We start from the raw sequence: 14,719 nt of genomic DNA, 5'->3' as shown, positions 1-14,719 counted from the left end.
TAATGGCACTGGTTTGCATTTTAATATGACTGCACAGGATTTATTAAGTTGAAGCAATAGAGCATTTGTACTTCTATTTGATCTCATGGACCTTAAGAAGAAGAGCAGTCAGAGTACAGATATTTTATACGCCACTGAAATAGGAAACCAAGTGCAGGTTCGGGATAATAATAATGCTTTTTCAGACAGAAAATTAAAAAACTTTTAGAACAACAACCTCTAACATTCAGGTTTTAGGGGCCCATTGTGATATACCAACTGGATCGGCCTTGAATTTTTTTAATCCATTCTCATTGCCATAATTGATAAAAGGAATTTATTGACCGTACTTCTTATGTTTGTGTTTTTGTATGTTTGTCCATTTCAGCACCAGCCAAACTTTGGGTGGAAGCTGGGAAGTTTGAGACTCTCTGTCCATGATTATTACAATGTAAACATCATTACACTGGCATCAAATTGTGGTGGACATGCTGTTGGATCTGTTGCCTAGCAGCAAGAATGCCCTGGATTCTTTGTGGAGCTTGCATTTTCTCTGAGTGCATCTGTGTTTTTTTTTTCTTTCTTTCTGGTTACTCGGGCTTCTTCCCATCATCCCAAAACTTGCATGTCAGGTTAATGGGCCACTCCGAACCGTCTGAAAGTGAGTGTGTGCGTGTGTGTGTGGGTGGATGGTTGTTTGTCCTGTGTGTTTCTGTGTTGGCCTCTGGCCCACTGACTGAAGGAAATGAGTGTTTGTAACGTATGGCCACTGATAATCTTGGCACACCAAAACATAAACCATGATCTTTTTTTAAAATCATCTAATATTCTACAACATATCTACCAACTCAATAGTCAYACATTCCTGTTTTCAAACATCTTAATGATTTCATATGTGYGTAACCTGCTGAGCCCCTGGAAGTTTGGTGTCCAGGAGTCATGGGAGGACSATCAAAGAAGGCAAGCATGTTACATAGATGAATGTCTTTTAGATTTGTRYATAAAAAGTAAGAAATTAAAATGGTTAGAGTGGTGGATGTGTCTTTTGTGGGTTTCAGAAAATGTAAAGCTTAACCTCCTGGTGATGTCTTCTTGCAAAATGTGGAAATGTGTAGGAAATGCATAGATAACATTAGAAATAAGATTATAAATAAGATTCATTGCATTGATCAATTATGACATATATTCTCCATCAATAAACATTATTTTCATTGTATTAATACTTGAATTCTTTGCCACATAGATCCATTCAGATGCCATGAACGTTACTCAGAGTTGCTCCAGGTTTGCCAGTTGCGATGCTAATCTCCCAATTCACCACCTCCCAGTGGTGATCTGACAACCTGTGACAGTGGAATGATGCTGATGAATTSAAGACTCATTGGACAGGGCAACATTTTTCCAACCTGTCAGATTTTAGTAAGTCTGAGGGCATTGTAGCCCCRTTTCCTTACCRACAGGAGAGGCACCCAGTGTTTTYTTCTGCTTCAGGTTCAACATGTTGTGCATTTAGAGGCAGCTAGAGGGGGTATTCTTCATACCTTGATTTTAAACAAGAGGTTAACAGCTGCTCACTGCATAGTTCCTCTTTTTCARACCATTCTCCTTAAACCCAAGAGGTGGTTTTCCTGTTAAAGGTGGAGTTTGATTTTGCTACATGCATGCTCAGGATGAGGGATTGCAGTAAAGTCAACGACAAAATGCAACTGACTGTCCACTGTCACTACGTGCTTATCCAAAAAGAGAGAACACTGTGAGTCAGTGACTGGATGCATTCTGCTGGGTTTCCTTAAATTGAAGACATTTTAAATCAATTTGAATAGTGAAATGATTTTACTCCATTTTYTGACTATCAGGATCAATTTGAATGTATGTATGATTGGACTGAGCTGATCTTTTTTTTGCAAAGTGCCTTGAGATAACACATGCTGTGAATTGGCATTGGATAAATAAACTGAATTGAATGAGCTGTGCATGAAAATCCCAGTAGATTAGAGGTTTGTTCTCTGAGGAGCCTGTCTGTCATGTTCAGTCTGAATTTCAAACAACAGATCTGGACTYTTCATATCTCGATGCTTAAAGTCACTGAAGCGCTTCCATTGATTTACAGTTTGGGTTGACAAGGAGCTGAACTGGTTTGCTTATTTCGGAAAAATCTGCCCAGTGAATGTATGGCACTGTTACCTTGCAGCAAGAAGGTCCTGGGGTTCTTTCTGCATGGAGTCTRCATCTCCTCTCTGTGTATGCATTGATTCTTTCTGGGTACTCCAGCTTCCTCTAACAGTTCAAAAACATGGCTGTTGCGTTAACTGGTCTCTCTAAATTGCACATAGGTTTAGTGTGTGAATGCATGTGATGAACCGGTCCCCTCACTAAACGACTGCTGAAGGTAGACACCAGCATGATGGATGGTCCCATGCTTGTAAACTCCATGCAGAACGACACCAACCCAGGATTCGAACCCAGAACCTTCTTGTTGCAAGGCACACGTATATCATTCCTGAGGATATGGACGTATAATGATTTTAAAAACTAATTTTATTATTGCAAATATTTAACTGCTTGAGCTTGTTAAATTCTGAAAGTAGTGACACGATCACAATGATATTCTAATAATTGAACAATATTTTTATGTCATAATCTTGTACAGTATATTATTATTATTATTATTATTATTATTATTATTATTATTATTATGTTAAGATTGTTTTTTTATATATATCTTTTAAGACTTTTGGAACTTTTTGTGAACCTCTATATAGGCCTATATCTCATGCTGCTGTTACACCTGAATTTCCCCAGTATGAGACAGTAAATGCTATTTCTATGCAATAATTTAATAATATATAAACTGAATTATGTAAGAAAATGTGTGTAAAATATAACAGATTAWTAAGACAAAAAAGATAAATACAACTTTGCTGTACATAGCAGCACCTGCACCGCTCCTGTAGGAGCCAGCGCTGAGGGCTACAATATTATTGAGCTAATATTAGTGTCATAGGGAAGCCCCTTTTTATAAGAGGCATGAATCACATGGYTCAGGTCTGCTGCTGCATCATCATCCTCATCATCCTCCCTGTTACTCATCCACAGTGGAAGCAGGACGCTCGCGGGCAGCAAGGTGCTCATCTGACGTGCCGACGTCACCGGGTCTTTGACAGCACTTCCTGGAGTGGTGTTTGTTGTGGGAAACAGCCCCGGCGCTTCTGAGCTGAACTGGGGAATTAGGCCACATACACGGCAGGAACAGACGCGACACGCCGTTGCTTCGCTCCCACCTTCAAACATGTGGTCGCGGCTGCCTTTGACCGCTACCAGAAAATAAGGACAGAGGAGAAAAGAGAAAGGGGGTACGCTGGAGAGAAGGACGAGGTGGAAGAGGAAAAAAACAACAACATATTCTCAGAGCAGCGCAGAGCAGAGCCGCCGACAGCACGGAGCTGTCGCGATGTTGTAACTAAACCATGGACAGCAGGATAAAGTAAGACCCCGGAGTTTCTTTTTTCATTTCTCTGTGTTCTCCCCTCTACCACCATTCAAACTGCCAAGCTAACGGCTAATGTGCGGCGGTTGAGGCAGGCAAGGCAAGGCAAGGCARGGCAAGGCAGGCACGTAGCGTTGACTCGGAGCTGCGGGAGAAATGCGGAGGAATGTTCGGCGTAATTCGAGCCATCTCCAGCCGCGGATTTAACGGCCGGGCCAGCTGGCCCAGACWGCATGTGGGTCAGTCTGTGGCTCTCTACTAGCTGACCACCAGTTAGCTGCTCTGACAGCAGGCGGATTCAAATAGGAAACACGAGCAAGATCCAGATAATGGTGAAATTAGAGAACTTCTCTTAGATAACCAGCTCTCACTCGATACGTTTTAATTTCAAAATAACGTCGAAAAGTTAACTTATTTGGCTAATTTAATTCAAAAAGTTTTACGTTATCACAGAGTAATGTATTTCACTTAATTATATTTAAAAAAATTTTTATCTTACATTATATGAATTAAAAAATAAAGTGTTCCTCTATATCAGGGATGTCAAACTTATTTCCATTTTGGGTCTTACCAAGAATGTCTTCGAAAGGCTGGTTTTGAATGTATTGATAAAACTACCCATGAATAAACTGCTTAAAAATAAATATTGAAAATCTTTTCACATTGATGTAATTTGGAAGTTTGCAGATAAAAACTGCTTTGATTTGATTGATATAATAATATTTAAGCACAAAGCTCTTATCTTAAAGTCCTATTTCTGTGACTCTTCAGAGTCTAGAGGGCCACGTAATAAGCTATGGCGGGCCGGATTTGGCCCCCAAGCCTCGAGTTTGACACATATGCTCTTTATTGCACATAATACGCACTTAACAGTTAGACATGGCTCTTTTTGCATGAATTACTGCTTCAGTGCAGCACTGCAAGGAGATGATCAGCCTGTTGTGCTGCTGTGGCAACAATTTGCAGCTCCAGAGTCACACTGGGCTCTTAAAAACCAAACATATTTTTAGCTTTAAAAGCAATAAGGATGGGTGGCTTAGCAGCTCCTCCATGCAAACTATGTTTTTATATTGTTGAGTGGGCTGGATATCTTTCTTCCTTTTCTTTTTGCTTATTTATTGAAAGCTGGCTTTATTCACTAAATATTTTTTTCCTTTGACAAAAATAGATGATTCATTTTGTTCTAACTGAAAACAGAAATAAATATATAATTTAAGTTTTTGTGGCACTAGTGGCCTTTATTCATTAGTAGCTGGACAGGAAGAAGGGCAGAGAGAGAACAGGAAGACATGGCATGAACGGCCTGGAGGCGGGAATCGAACCGGCGAACACCTGCATTGAGGACTGTATATGGGGCTTCTGTTCGACCTCTGAGCTATTTTCACCCAGCTTCCAAAATAAAATCTCATTTATTTTTTTATAGCTCTAGTTAAATTTTCAGGGCATAAAGTGGCTCTTTGAAATGAAAAGGTTGCTGACCCCCACCATTGACCCCTATACATGGTTTTCTCAAAGCAGAGTAATACCTTTACACAGTGTAGGCAGTGGAGGTTAACACTTGGTGGTTCTAGAAACAGTGACTCCAGCCACAGTCTCGTTTATGCACTTTTCCCACCAGTTTTTCCCTTCCACTAAATTTTCTATAATACTGTTGGATATAGCAGTGTATGAATAGCCAGCTTTACAGCAATAGCCTTTTATGGCTAATTCATGTCTCCTGGACAACTGTGAAGTCACTTTTTGAATTGAAATAATTGAAAATTAACTTCTAATTTATTGAGCTGTGCTTGTGTGACTGAACTGCTGCCAGTATTGACATTCTCTGCTCTGGTAAAGTAGGACAGATAAAGCCTTTTTCTCTCTAAATAGAAGTACTCTAAATAGAAGTACACAGGCAGCCTAATGCATTCCAGCATCACCACAGTTGTGGTTTTTTTTTTTTTAAATGCTGAATGCAAAGTTAAAATTAATTTATTTTTCTTTTAATGAACCGTTTAATTCTTTGCAGGGAGAACCCAGAAAGAACATTCGATCTGGTAGTACAAGTGGCGTGCCCATCGTCTGAAAATGAGGGTAGGTGATGTCAATATTTCCATTCATAATATTTGGATTGTGTGTCGTCTCCTTGCTGTGTGCATGTGCTGAAAGTTTATGAAGCTTTTTATCCATAGAGCTACAGCTGAAATATATATGCACTTTTAATTATTTGAAAGTTTAATTACCACGAGCTTTCCATTAATATTATAACCGTTAAATAAAAACAACACAGTTTCTTGGTTCTCACACAAAAAACTATCCTAATCATTTATCATTTTAAAGATGCTGTAGTGGGCTGTTAAAAATAAAAAGTGGTATTTTTCCAGTTTGATTGCCATTCATATGAACAAAATGTTCAGGAATAACTTGAGCTAATGTAGCAGATATTGGCTCAAACTTAGCATTGATTCTGTCAGTGCTAAGTGTGTTAGCACAACCTCAATGGCCACAGTTTATAGTTGCTGTTTTTTTTTCTTTTTTTGTGTAAATCAGCTACTAAGGGCACATTAAATGTGTGTACAATTTCTGAAAAGCAAATGTTTGCTGTAAATCTCTTATGTTTTTGACTGTTGACACATAAAACACATCTCCTGTCTGATGCTGTTTCTTTTAGGCTTGAATGATTATTTTCACTTTTCCTTGAGACTTAAAGTGAATTGATTGTTTACCAACAGTAATGCCATAAGCATCTTCATGTGTATCCACAAGGGCTTTTTCTTTTTGCTTCTCTGTGTTTCCAAAATATATTATTATCCCCCAGCCTTTAATTATGATAATTTTTCAGCTTTGCAGTCAGAGTGCCATGTAATTTCAGTGAGCATTTGCTGAATGCACTTGCACATTATCTTAAAGCAAGACACCAAGTGTCACCGAACTTCAGTGCATGACTGAGGGGGTTTTGCACAATGAGAGTAGTCATTATAACCGTTCTGTTGTTATGCTTGTGTTCACTCAGTCAGGATCCAGAGGACAAGAAAAGGTCAGGACTGAGTTCAAAAGAAAAACCTCAAATGTCAATAAGTTAGTTTTAACATCTTGCTCCGAGACTGATCAAGTAGATGTATAGTTTATGTATTTAACAAATGTCTTGAGTTGAAGTTGGAAATTTTATTTTTGTAACTGTTGCCCCACAAAAATGCTTTAGAAATCACATTATTGGATCAGAAAGCTGCTTTACTGTTCTGCTGTTTGCATTAATAAAATATTCCATCACTGGTGCCCAGAGCTTTTCTGGGAAACGACCGTGGCTCATAAGGAACAACGCTGTGTTCTACCTTTTCATGGATATGGAAATTAATATATATATTTCACATCAATATCCACCATCCCTCATCAGTTGAATATTGTGTAAAAACATTTTTTGTTGCACATTACACCCACTGTCTTCTTTTGCCTGCTCAGTGGACTGGATTTAAAGAGGTGTTATTGGATGGCTCACTTGGGCAGCTGCTGGCCTGACTAGGGAAGGCTGAAAGTTGTCCTTGGATGTATTTCTCATATTGGATTTTTAAACCAAACTCATAAACCGCCGGATTGCGCAGTAATAACTGACTTCCTTCTTGTATGATCCGGGGTCAGGCTCATATCCGGACTCCCTGTTCCCCAGAGCAGACGGTGCAGAGAGCAAGGCTTGCACTCTTCAGGGAAATCGTATTCTGCTCAGTTATTTGCCCAAAGTGCTTGTTCTGCTCAGAGTTCTGATTGGATCTAAAACTTATCAGTTGAGGAAGCTGTTTGTGAGCTAACTCTCAGGAGGGGCTTATGGTTGCGGTGGTCAGCGTTTGACAAGAAGCAGTTTCATTTACTCCAATGAGGAATGAATCACTTCTCCAAAAAATTTGGATCAGTTTCAGTTTCTTTGACTTAACCTCAACTAGTCTTTATGAAGTAGAATACATCTTGGGTGTTAAAACGTTTCTCAAATTAATTTTAACGTCTTAATGACCTAAATGTAAAATATACTCGTGTAATTTTTCCTGTAGCCTTGCTTGCATTTTTTTTTTTTTGTCTCAATGCTACGGTGAGCTTCTATTGAGAGCGAAGTGGGTTAGTGTTATGAGTCATAATCAACAGACCCTGGACACACTGTGAAACCTCCACAAAGTCACACACACCAGCACCGTCTTCTCCTGATCTTTTTCTTTTTTATTTGCCAAAAAGTGCCATTTCATATTCACACATTATCTTCCCACTGCCTCAGAGAGGCAAACAAACAGTAGGGCGACCATGATGGACTATAATTAAATTGTCATAGCAACGTGATGTAGAAGATTGGAGCATTTGGCATTTGGAGAAGTGGTGGAAGCTTGCTTGTGATTTTTCACATCTCTTCCCCACAGTTCAGGGAACTCGAGCTTTATTTTAGATTGATTTTTGGCTGCGTTTTCAGTGTTGTGCGTTTCCCCTATCAGTGATCTAGTTTACCCTGTAGAAAGTGACTGAAGAGGTGGAGGAGAAGTGCTTGCTGTGTGCGTTATCTTGCTGATGCCGCACCAGGGTTTTGCCACACTCACCACATCCGGGTCCTGCAGGTTTGAAACTAGATCCATGCTCAGCACCTTGATTCAGTGCCTCTACTCTGTAAATGGTAGTCCCAGACACTTGTGTAGGTCACAGTTAGCTTGCAAAGTTCAAAAAAGCTACACAAAAGTCAGGTAAAAATAGATAACCCCATATGAATGGTCACTACGCCTGTACCTAAATTTCTTCTGCTACCTTGGTTTCGCACCTTCTCTAGCCACAATGCTGAACACCCACATATCTGCAGGCCTGCAACGAGCCTGCATTTCAGTAAGCTGTTCCATCTTGGCCTTGTTAAACAGACTACTCTCTAAATAGATTGTGCTCTATATAGTTACCATTTCACTTGCCAACATCTTAACTTTGATTTGAAATGGCGTAAATAAAGTAGATATTTTATGGAGAACACAACTTATAGAAGGCTGATAAAGTTCTGGGCAATGCTCTGGAGGTGAAGTTGCCATGATGGATTCTTTATATAATCTTGAAAATTACAGACAACCTTCTGCATCCTCTTCTTAAGACCGTCTTCAGTCAGAAGCCTCTTCAGAACTGCTGTAATAATGACAGCTACAGGAGATCCTTCCTGCTCAAAGCCATCAGCATTTATACATTTTTTTGAGTTAAAAGAACTATAATTTCCTTCTTGGATTAATAAATCACTTTAAACTGTAAATGAATCATCCCACCTGAGCTCTGGGTCTCTGCAGCTCCTCTGGAGTTAGCATGTGCCTCATTACAGCTGCAGTTATGTTGAAATTAAATCACACACAGGCGAACTTCTCTATTTATTTGACTTAAACGACTTCTGAGTATTATGGAGTTTTTGAATCAATTTCACAGTAAATGCGACTGAATACGTTTTAGTGAGAAAAAATATGAGGAACCTTCTATCACTTTCTTTTTCTTTTCACACTTTTATATGACTCTCAAACAATCCCTTTAAGTTACATTAAAGTTTATGCTTGCAGTGAGGTGCATGAATATGTTAAAGGGCACATTATTCCTTTATTTCTTCTTTAAGTGACTTCAGTTTGCATGACATTTGCTGCTGATGTACATCCTAACATCTGGTTAAAAACTATGGCCTTGCAAGAAGAAAACTGTTCATTTGTAATTAGGAAGCAATAATCATGTTACCTCATAATTTGACTCTGCCTGTGGTCTGAAATGTGGTGTTGGATCAGCTCCCAGTCATTATTCCCCATGGGTAGCTTTTTCCTTTTTTTCTTTGGCTGGCAAAGTGCAGCATCAGCAATGTAGGTAATCGACCAATTTCAAGTTAAGATTGTAAAATTGGCTGTGAATGATAAAATACAATTTCAAACTCGTCATCATTTGAATTAGGGCTGAATCAATTAATCAGACTAATCGTGATGAATAGCTTATTGAAATAATCGTCAACTAATTTATTGATCAGTTAATTATTAACTAGAGTATGTAGACTAAAAACGGCTATTTTCTGAAAGAACAGCATCCTCAGAGCAGTAATTCAACTAAAACTGTGCAAAAATGTTTACATTTACCTTTTCAGATGAAAAGAATCTTGGTGTGTAAATATGTTCTAGTCAGAAATCTTCATAATTTTAGCTTCACCTGATTCGAATTAACAACCTTATACTAAGCACCTTTTACTATCCAAGTAATAATCAATTAATCCAAGAAATAGTCAACATATTATCTCTGTGCTCTATTAATGCTAAGTCAAGCAGGAATTTTATTTTGCTGCATTTTAGGCAATAAAATGTTGACTTTTTTCTTGAAACATTTTTAATTACAATTAAATGAAAAATCAGCAGAATGTGGCAATTGTTTTCTCCCTGTAGAACAAAAGAATAATCGATTTACTAAAATAATCGTTATTTGTAGCCCTACTCCATGTGTTATTTTCTAAAAAGTACTAGTGTGATTTTTTTTATTTTATTTTTTTTTATATATAGTGCATCAGCATTCTGAAATGGTGTTGCTGGAAGGAAACAACAGTGAGAATTTAAAGCTTGCCACTGCAGTGGTGGCGGTGTTCATACCTGGACTCGGCCCCACACTCTAACTACAGATCTGTGGCTAGATGACAGACACTGTCCCTTTTCCCCCCATGCAGGTCCAGAGAGACCTGGCCTCCCTGTTCAGCACCCCGCTCAGTTCTGCTCAGCTCTGTTGGCACGCTGCTCTGTGGATGCTCAGGCTGTGAGCAGAGTGTTGCCTGAGAGCGTGACTGGCATGCTAGCTACTAGCGGCCCTGGCTACATAAAGCCATATTGATGTGCTTCCAAGATGCTGCCAAAGCTAGCAGATGACGCTAATGCTGCCAAGGCAGTAGGTGGGGACAGATGCTACCTGTCCTCGCCTGCTCCCTACAGCCAGATTGTTCCCGCTAACAAACCAATAAACTTAATAGACCAACATATCAGTTTTACAGCAACATTTATGCTGCAATTAGGGAAGCGATTTATTATTAACATAAAACTCAGTGATGGCAGCCCAGGTTAGCACTGGGGTCTCACTGGTTGGACAGAGGTTTAGGTTTCTCTTCTTGCCCTTTTTTCCTATTTTTTTTCTAATAGTTTTTGGTATCATAAACTTCCCCCTTACTAGCTAAGCTAATTTGCTTTCCTAGAAGAGTTCATGTCAGAGTCCCTAAACTCTCTACATGCGAGCATCTTTATTTACATGAGAAGTATTGCTTCCTACTTTAGTTTATGAAGCAGAAGGGTAATGTTTAAAATGTAGGAACGTAAGAACAGTAAATCTCACTGGCTGCTTTATGAGGTATGACTTGGTACTGGGTTGGACCCCTTTTGATATCTCCCACACGTTAAATCACTGATACCAGCTGCTGATACAAGGTACGATGAATTCACACTTACATGTTTGCTAATGGACAGTTCTGAAATTGAGTCTCCTTGGATCAGGTAAAGGTTCTCCAATCTTTTATTATCTCATTTTGGTGAGGTTCTTGGGAGAGTTTCTTGTTCTTAACTGAGAGAAGCAGCACCAGGTGTGGTTTTCTGCTGTTAGAGTCCATCTGCTTTACGGTCCAGCATGTAGTTGGTATTCTTACTGCCTTGGTTGTAATAAATCCCCAGGTATGCATGCAGAATCCCAGTAGCTCTGCAGTTTCTGAAACAACCAGAGCACATTAAAAGTGCCTTGAATCCATTTTGTTCTCCAATCTGATGATCAGTTTCAAGTAATTTTTAGCATACAGTGGTGTGAAAAAGTGTTTGCCCCCTTCCTCATTTCCTGTTTTTTTGCATGTTTATCCCACTTAAGTGTTTCGGAACATCAAACCAATTTAAACAATAGTCAAGGACAACACAAGTAAACACAAAATGTAATTTGAAAATGAAGGTGTTTATTACTAAAGGAGAAAAAAAAATCCAAACCATCATGGCCCTGTGTGAAAAAGTGATTGCCCCCCTCGTTAAAATATACTATAACTGTGGTTTTTAACACCCGAGTTCAATTTCTCTAGCCACACCCAGGCCTGATTATTGCCACATCTATTTTCAATCAAGACATCACTTAAATAGGAGCTGCCTGACACAGTAAAGTCCACCAAAAGATCCTTAAAAGCTACACATCATRCYGAGATCCAAAGAAATTYAGGAACAATTGAGAAAGAAAGTAATTRAGATCTATCAGTCTGGAAAGGGTTATAAAGCCATTTCCAAAGCTTTGGGAATCCAGCGAACCACAGTGAGAACCATTATCCACAAATGGCGAAGACATGGAACAGTGGTGAACCTTCCCAGCAGTGGCCGGCCTCCCAAAATTACCTCAAGAGCGCAGCGACGACTCATCCAAGAGGTCACAAAAGACCCCACAACAACTTCCAAAGAACTGCAGGCCTCACTTGCCTCAGTTAAGATCAGCGCTCATGCCTCCACCATCAGAAAAAGACTGGGCAAAAATGGCCTGCATGGCAGAGTTCCAAGAAGTAAACCACTGCTGAGCAAAAAGAACATTACAGCTTGTCTCAATTTTTCCAAAACACATCTTGATGATCCCCAAGACTTTTGGGAAAACATTCTGTGGACCGATGAGACAAAAGTGGAACTCTTTGGAAGGTGTGTGTCCCATTACATCTGGCGTTAAAGGAACACGGCATTTCAGAAAAAGAACATTATACCAACAGTAAAATATGGTGGTGGTAGTGTGATGGTCTGGGGCTGTTTTGCTGCGTCAGGACCTGGAAAACCTGCTGTGATAAATGGAACTATGAATTCTGCTGTCTACCAAAAGATCCTGAAGGAGAATGTCCGACCATCTGTTCGTGAACTCAAGCTGAAACGAACTTGGGTTCTGCAGCAGGACAATGATCCTAAACACACCAGCAAGTCCACCACTGAATGGCTGAAGAAAAACAAAATGAAGACTTTGGAGTGGCCTAGCCAAAGTTCTGACCTAATTCCTATTGAGATGTTGTGGTATGACCTTAAAAAGGCTGTTCATGCTCGAAAACCCTCTAATGTAACGGAATTAGAACAATTCTGCAAAGATGAGTGGGCCAAAATTCCTCCAGAACACTGTAAAAGACTCATTGCAAGTTATCGCAAATGATTGGTTGCAGTTGTTGCTGCTAAGGATGGCCCAACCAGTTATTAGGTTTCGGGGGCAATCACTTTTTCACACAGGGCTATGATGGTTTGGATTTTTTTTCTCCTTTAATAATAAACACCTTCATTTACAAATTGCATTTTGTGTTTACTTGTGTTGTCCTTGACTATTGTTTAAATTGGTTTGATGTTCCGAAACACTTAAGTGTGACAAACATGCAAAAAAACAGGAAATAAGGAAGGGGGCAAACACTTTTTCACACCACTGTAATTAGATGGCTAAATTCATAGTTGCTATGTGATTGGCTTAGTTGCAATTTGTATTAAGAAGCAGTTGAACAAATATATTAAATAAAGTGGGCAGTGACAAAATATTTCTTTTTGTTGCTGAAGTTGGAGTTGTATAATTATAAAAAGAAAATTTTTGTCTCTGCATCTTTTACTATCAAACTGCTGTGTCTCAGCTTCAGCTTCCTCAAGCAGCACTGTCATGTCGTTTTACTCTTTCTTTCACCCTCTCCTTATTTAGCAAAGTTTTTTTCCCTTATTAAGTAAAACTTCTATGTAGTACGTGTTTTAAAAAGTGTTTTAAAACATGATGACATTTTGCAAAATGTCACTGCTCTGTGACCCAACCATTGTTGGTTCTAAAGTCTGATTTTTCTGCCAGCTTCGTGTTGAGTTCATGGTGGGCTCACACCAAGTCTGGGGGCCCTTTGGAGAACTTGCCGATGCTATGGCAGCAAGAAGGGTGTTGATTGGTCATTAGACTCCTGAGACAGCCCCCGCTCCTCACACTTTGTTCATCTCTAAACTCCTCTGCCTCTCTCTTCTGTCTCAGCCACACGAATTTGTGAGTCTTGAGTGTTAAACACAAGGCCTGATATCATCTACTGTTATTTTTAATCAGTTTCCTTTGAACAGAATTGAGGAAGTGTCTTCACTTTCCTGCCTTGGCGTGGTAATGAGTAGACTTTGAAAAACCCCTAACGAGAGCAGGGTTGCAGTCAATCAATAAAGTAGTCTAAAGTTTGAGTTTGAGATATTTTTCAGTCTGCTGTTGAAGTCAGAGGATATTTTTGCATGAAGGCTTTTGAGTTGTGCATCTTGCTTTTGTGAATTTGTCTAAATGGCATAAGCATGAAGTATTGTGCAAACTTAATAATTTTTTAAGATATGACTTCCTGTTTGCTGTGGTGTAAAATGTGGTGATACGTCAGCCTGTTGATTTTAGCAACTCTTTAAATTGGGAAAGACAAGAGAACATGCTAGTTTAGTGAAAGAAACATGAGCTATTCTTTATAACTCAGTAAATTTCTACAGCAGGGGTGGCAAAGTCCTTCCTGCAACTTTTACATGTGTCCCTTTTTCAATTCGTCACCAGGCCTCTGAAGAGCTGAAAGGGAAGGAATGCATGTAAAGTTTGCAAGTTAGCTGCTCTAGTTGAGTGGACTTGGGCTCCACTGGGCTACAGGAAAACAACTACTCACCTAAACTTCCTATATCTAGAATTAAAACTACTTGAGCAATAGACAAGGGTAGACAAGGACCAGGGTTGTCAAAGAATCTCAAACAATCATCACATGCTTTGCCAAGTCACTGTTTTGGAGTCAAAACAGGAAAAAGTCAGCATTGTTCTGTGTCACAAACAAATGCAAGTTTTGCTGGACAATACGGACACTTTACCTGTAACCATGTGCTTTAGTCAGAAGAGACCAACATTAAGCTTTCCAACATCTAACCGTCCAGCTCGGTGCAGCAAAAAAGAAAAGATAAAAATGTGGAAAAACACCTCAAGATGACTTTAAGTAGGGCAGAAGATCTGTGATGCTCTGGGTCTCTTTGTCTTCCATAAACCCTGGGAACCTAATCATGATCCACAGCATCAGCAGCTGTGTTTCCGTTTGCCTTATAATTTTACAAATTGGAATGATGAAAATAGATTTGCTTAATAGAAACAAGCAGATTTATAAAAAAGTCATGTTTTTCACTAAAAAGGTGTTTGTGTTAGGATGAGGTGGTTTTTCAGCTATATTTATTAGTGTATTCTGCAAAACTACAGTGGAGATCCTTTTTTTACAACACAAAAGTGATCAACAACTGTCTGTTACCACTGGCAGAAGAGATGATGAAGGCG

General features: G+C 39.3%; 1 protein-coding gene across 2 annotated transcripts in view; it reads left to right on the top strand.

The window, feature by feature from the left end:
- Positions 1-3,071: 3,071 nt before the first annotated feature.
- dennd1b (DENN/MADD domain containing 1B) overlaps positions 3,072-14,719 on the top strand; it is a 139,229-nt gene continuing 127,581 nt past the window's right edge. Inside the window, exons 1-2 of one of the 2 annotated variants that reach the window (XM_008406565.2) lie at positions 3,072-3,463; positions 5,475-5,539. In XM_008406565.2, the coding sequence (XP_008404787.1) occupies positions 3,447-3,463; positions 5,475-5,539 (82 nt within the window). In that variant the 5' untranslated portion in view covers positions 3,072-3,446. The remainder of the gene's footprint in view (positions 3,464-5,474; positions 5,540-14,719) is intronic. The other variant, XM_008406566.2, reaches the window with a different exon arrangement.

The sequence above is a fragment of the Poecilia reticulata genome, linkage group LG4, assembly GCF_000633615.1.
Source record: "Poecilia reticulata strain Guanapo linkage group LG4, Guppy_female_1.0+MT, whole genome shotgun sequence".
Lineage (NCBI taxonomy): Eukaryota > Metazoa > Chordata > Actinopteri > Cyprinodontiformes > Poeciliidae > Poecilia > Poecilia reticulata.
Note: the sequence above shows the minus strand (reverse complement) of the source record. Positions and strands in the feature narration are given on the sequence as shown.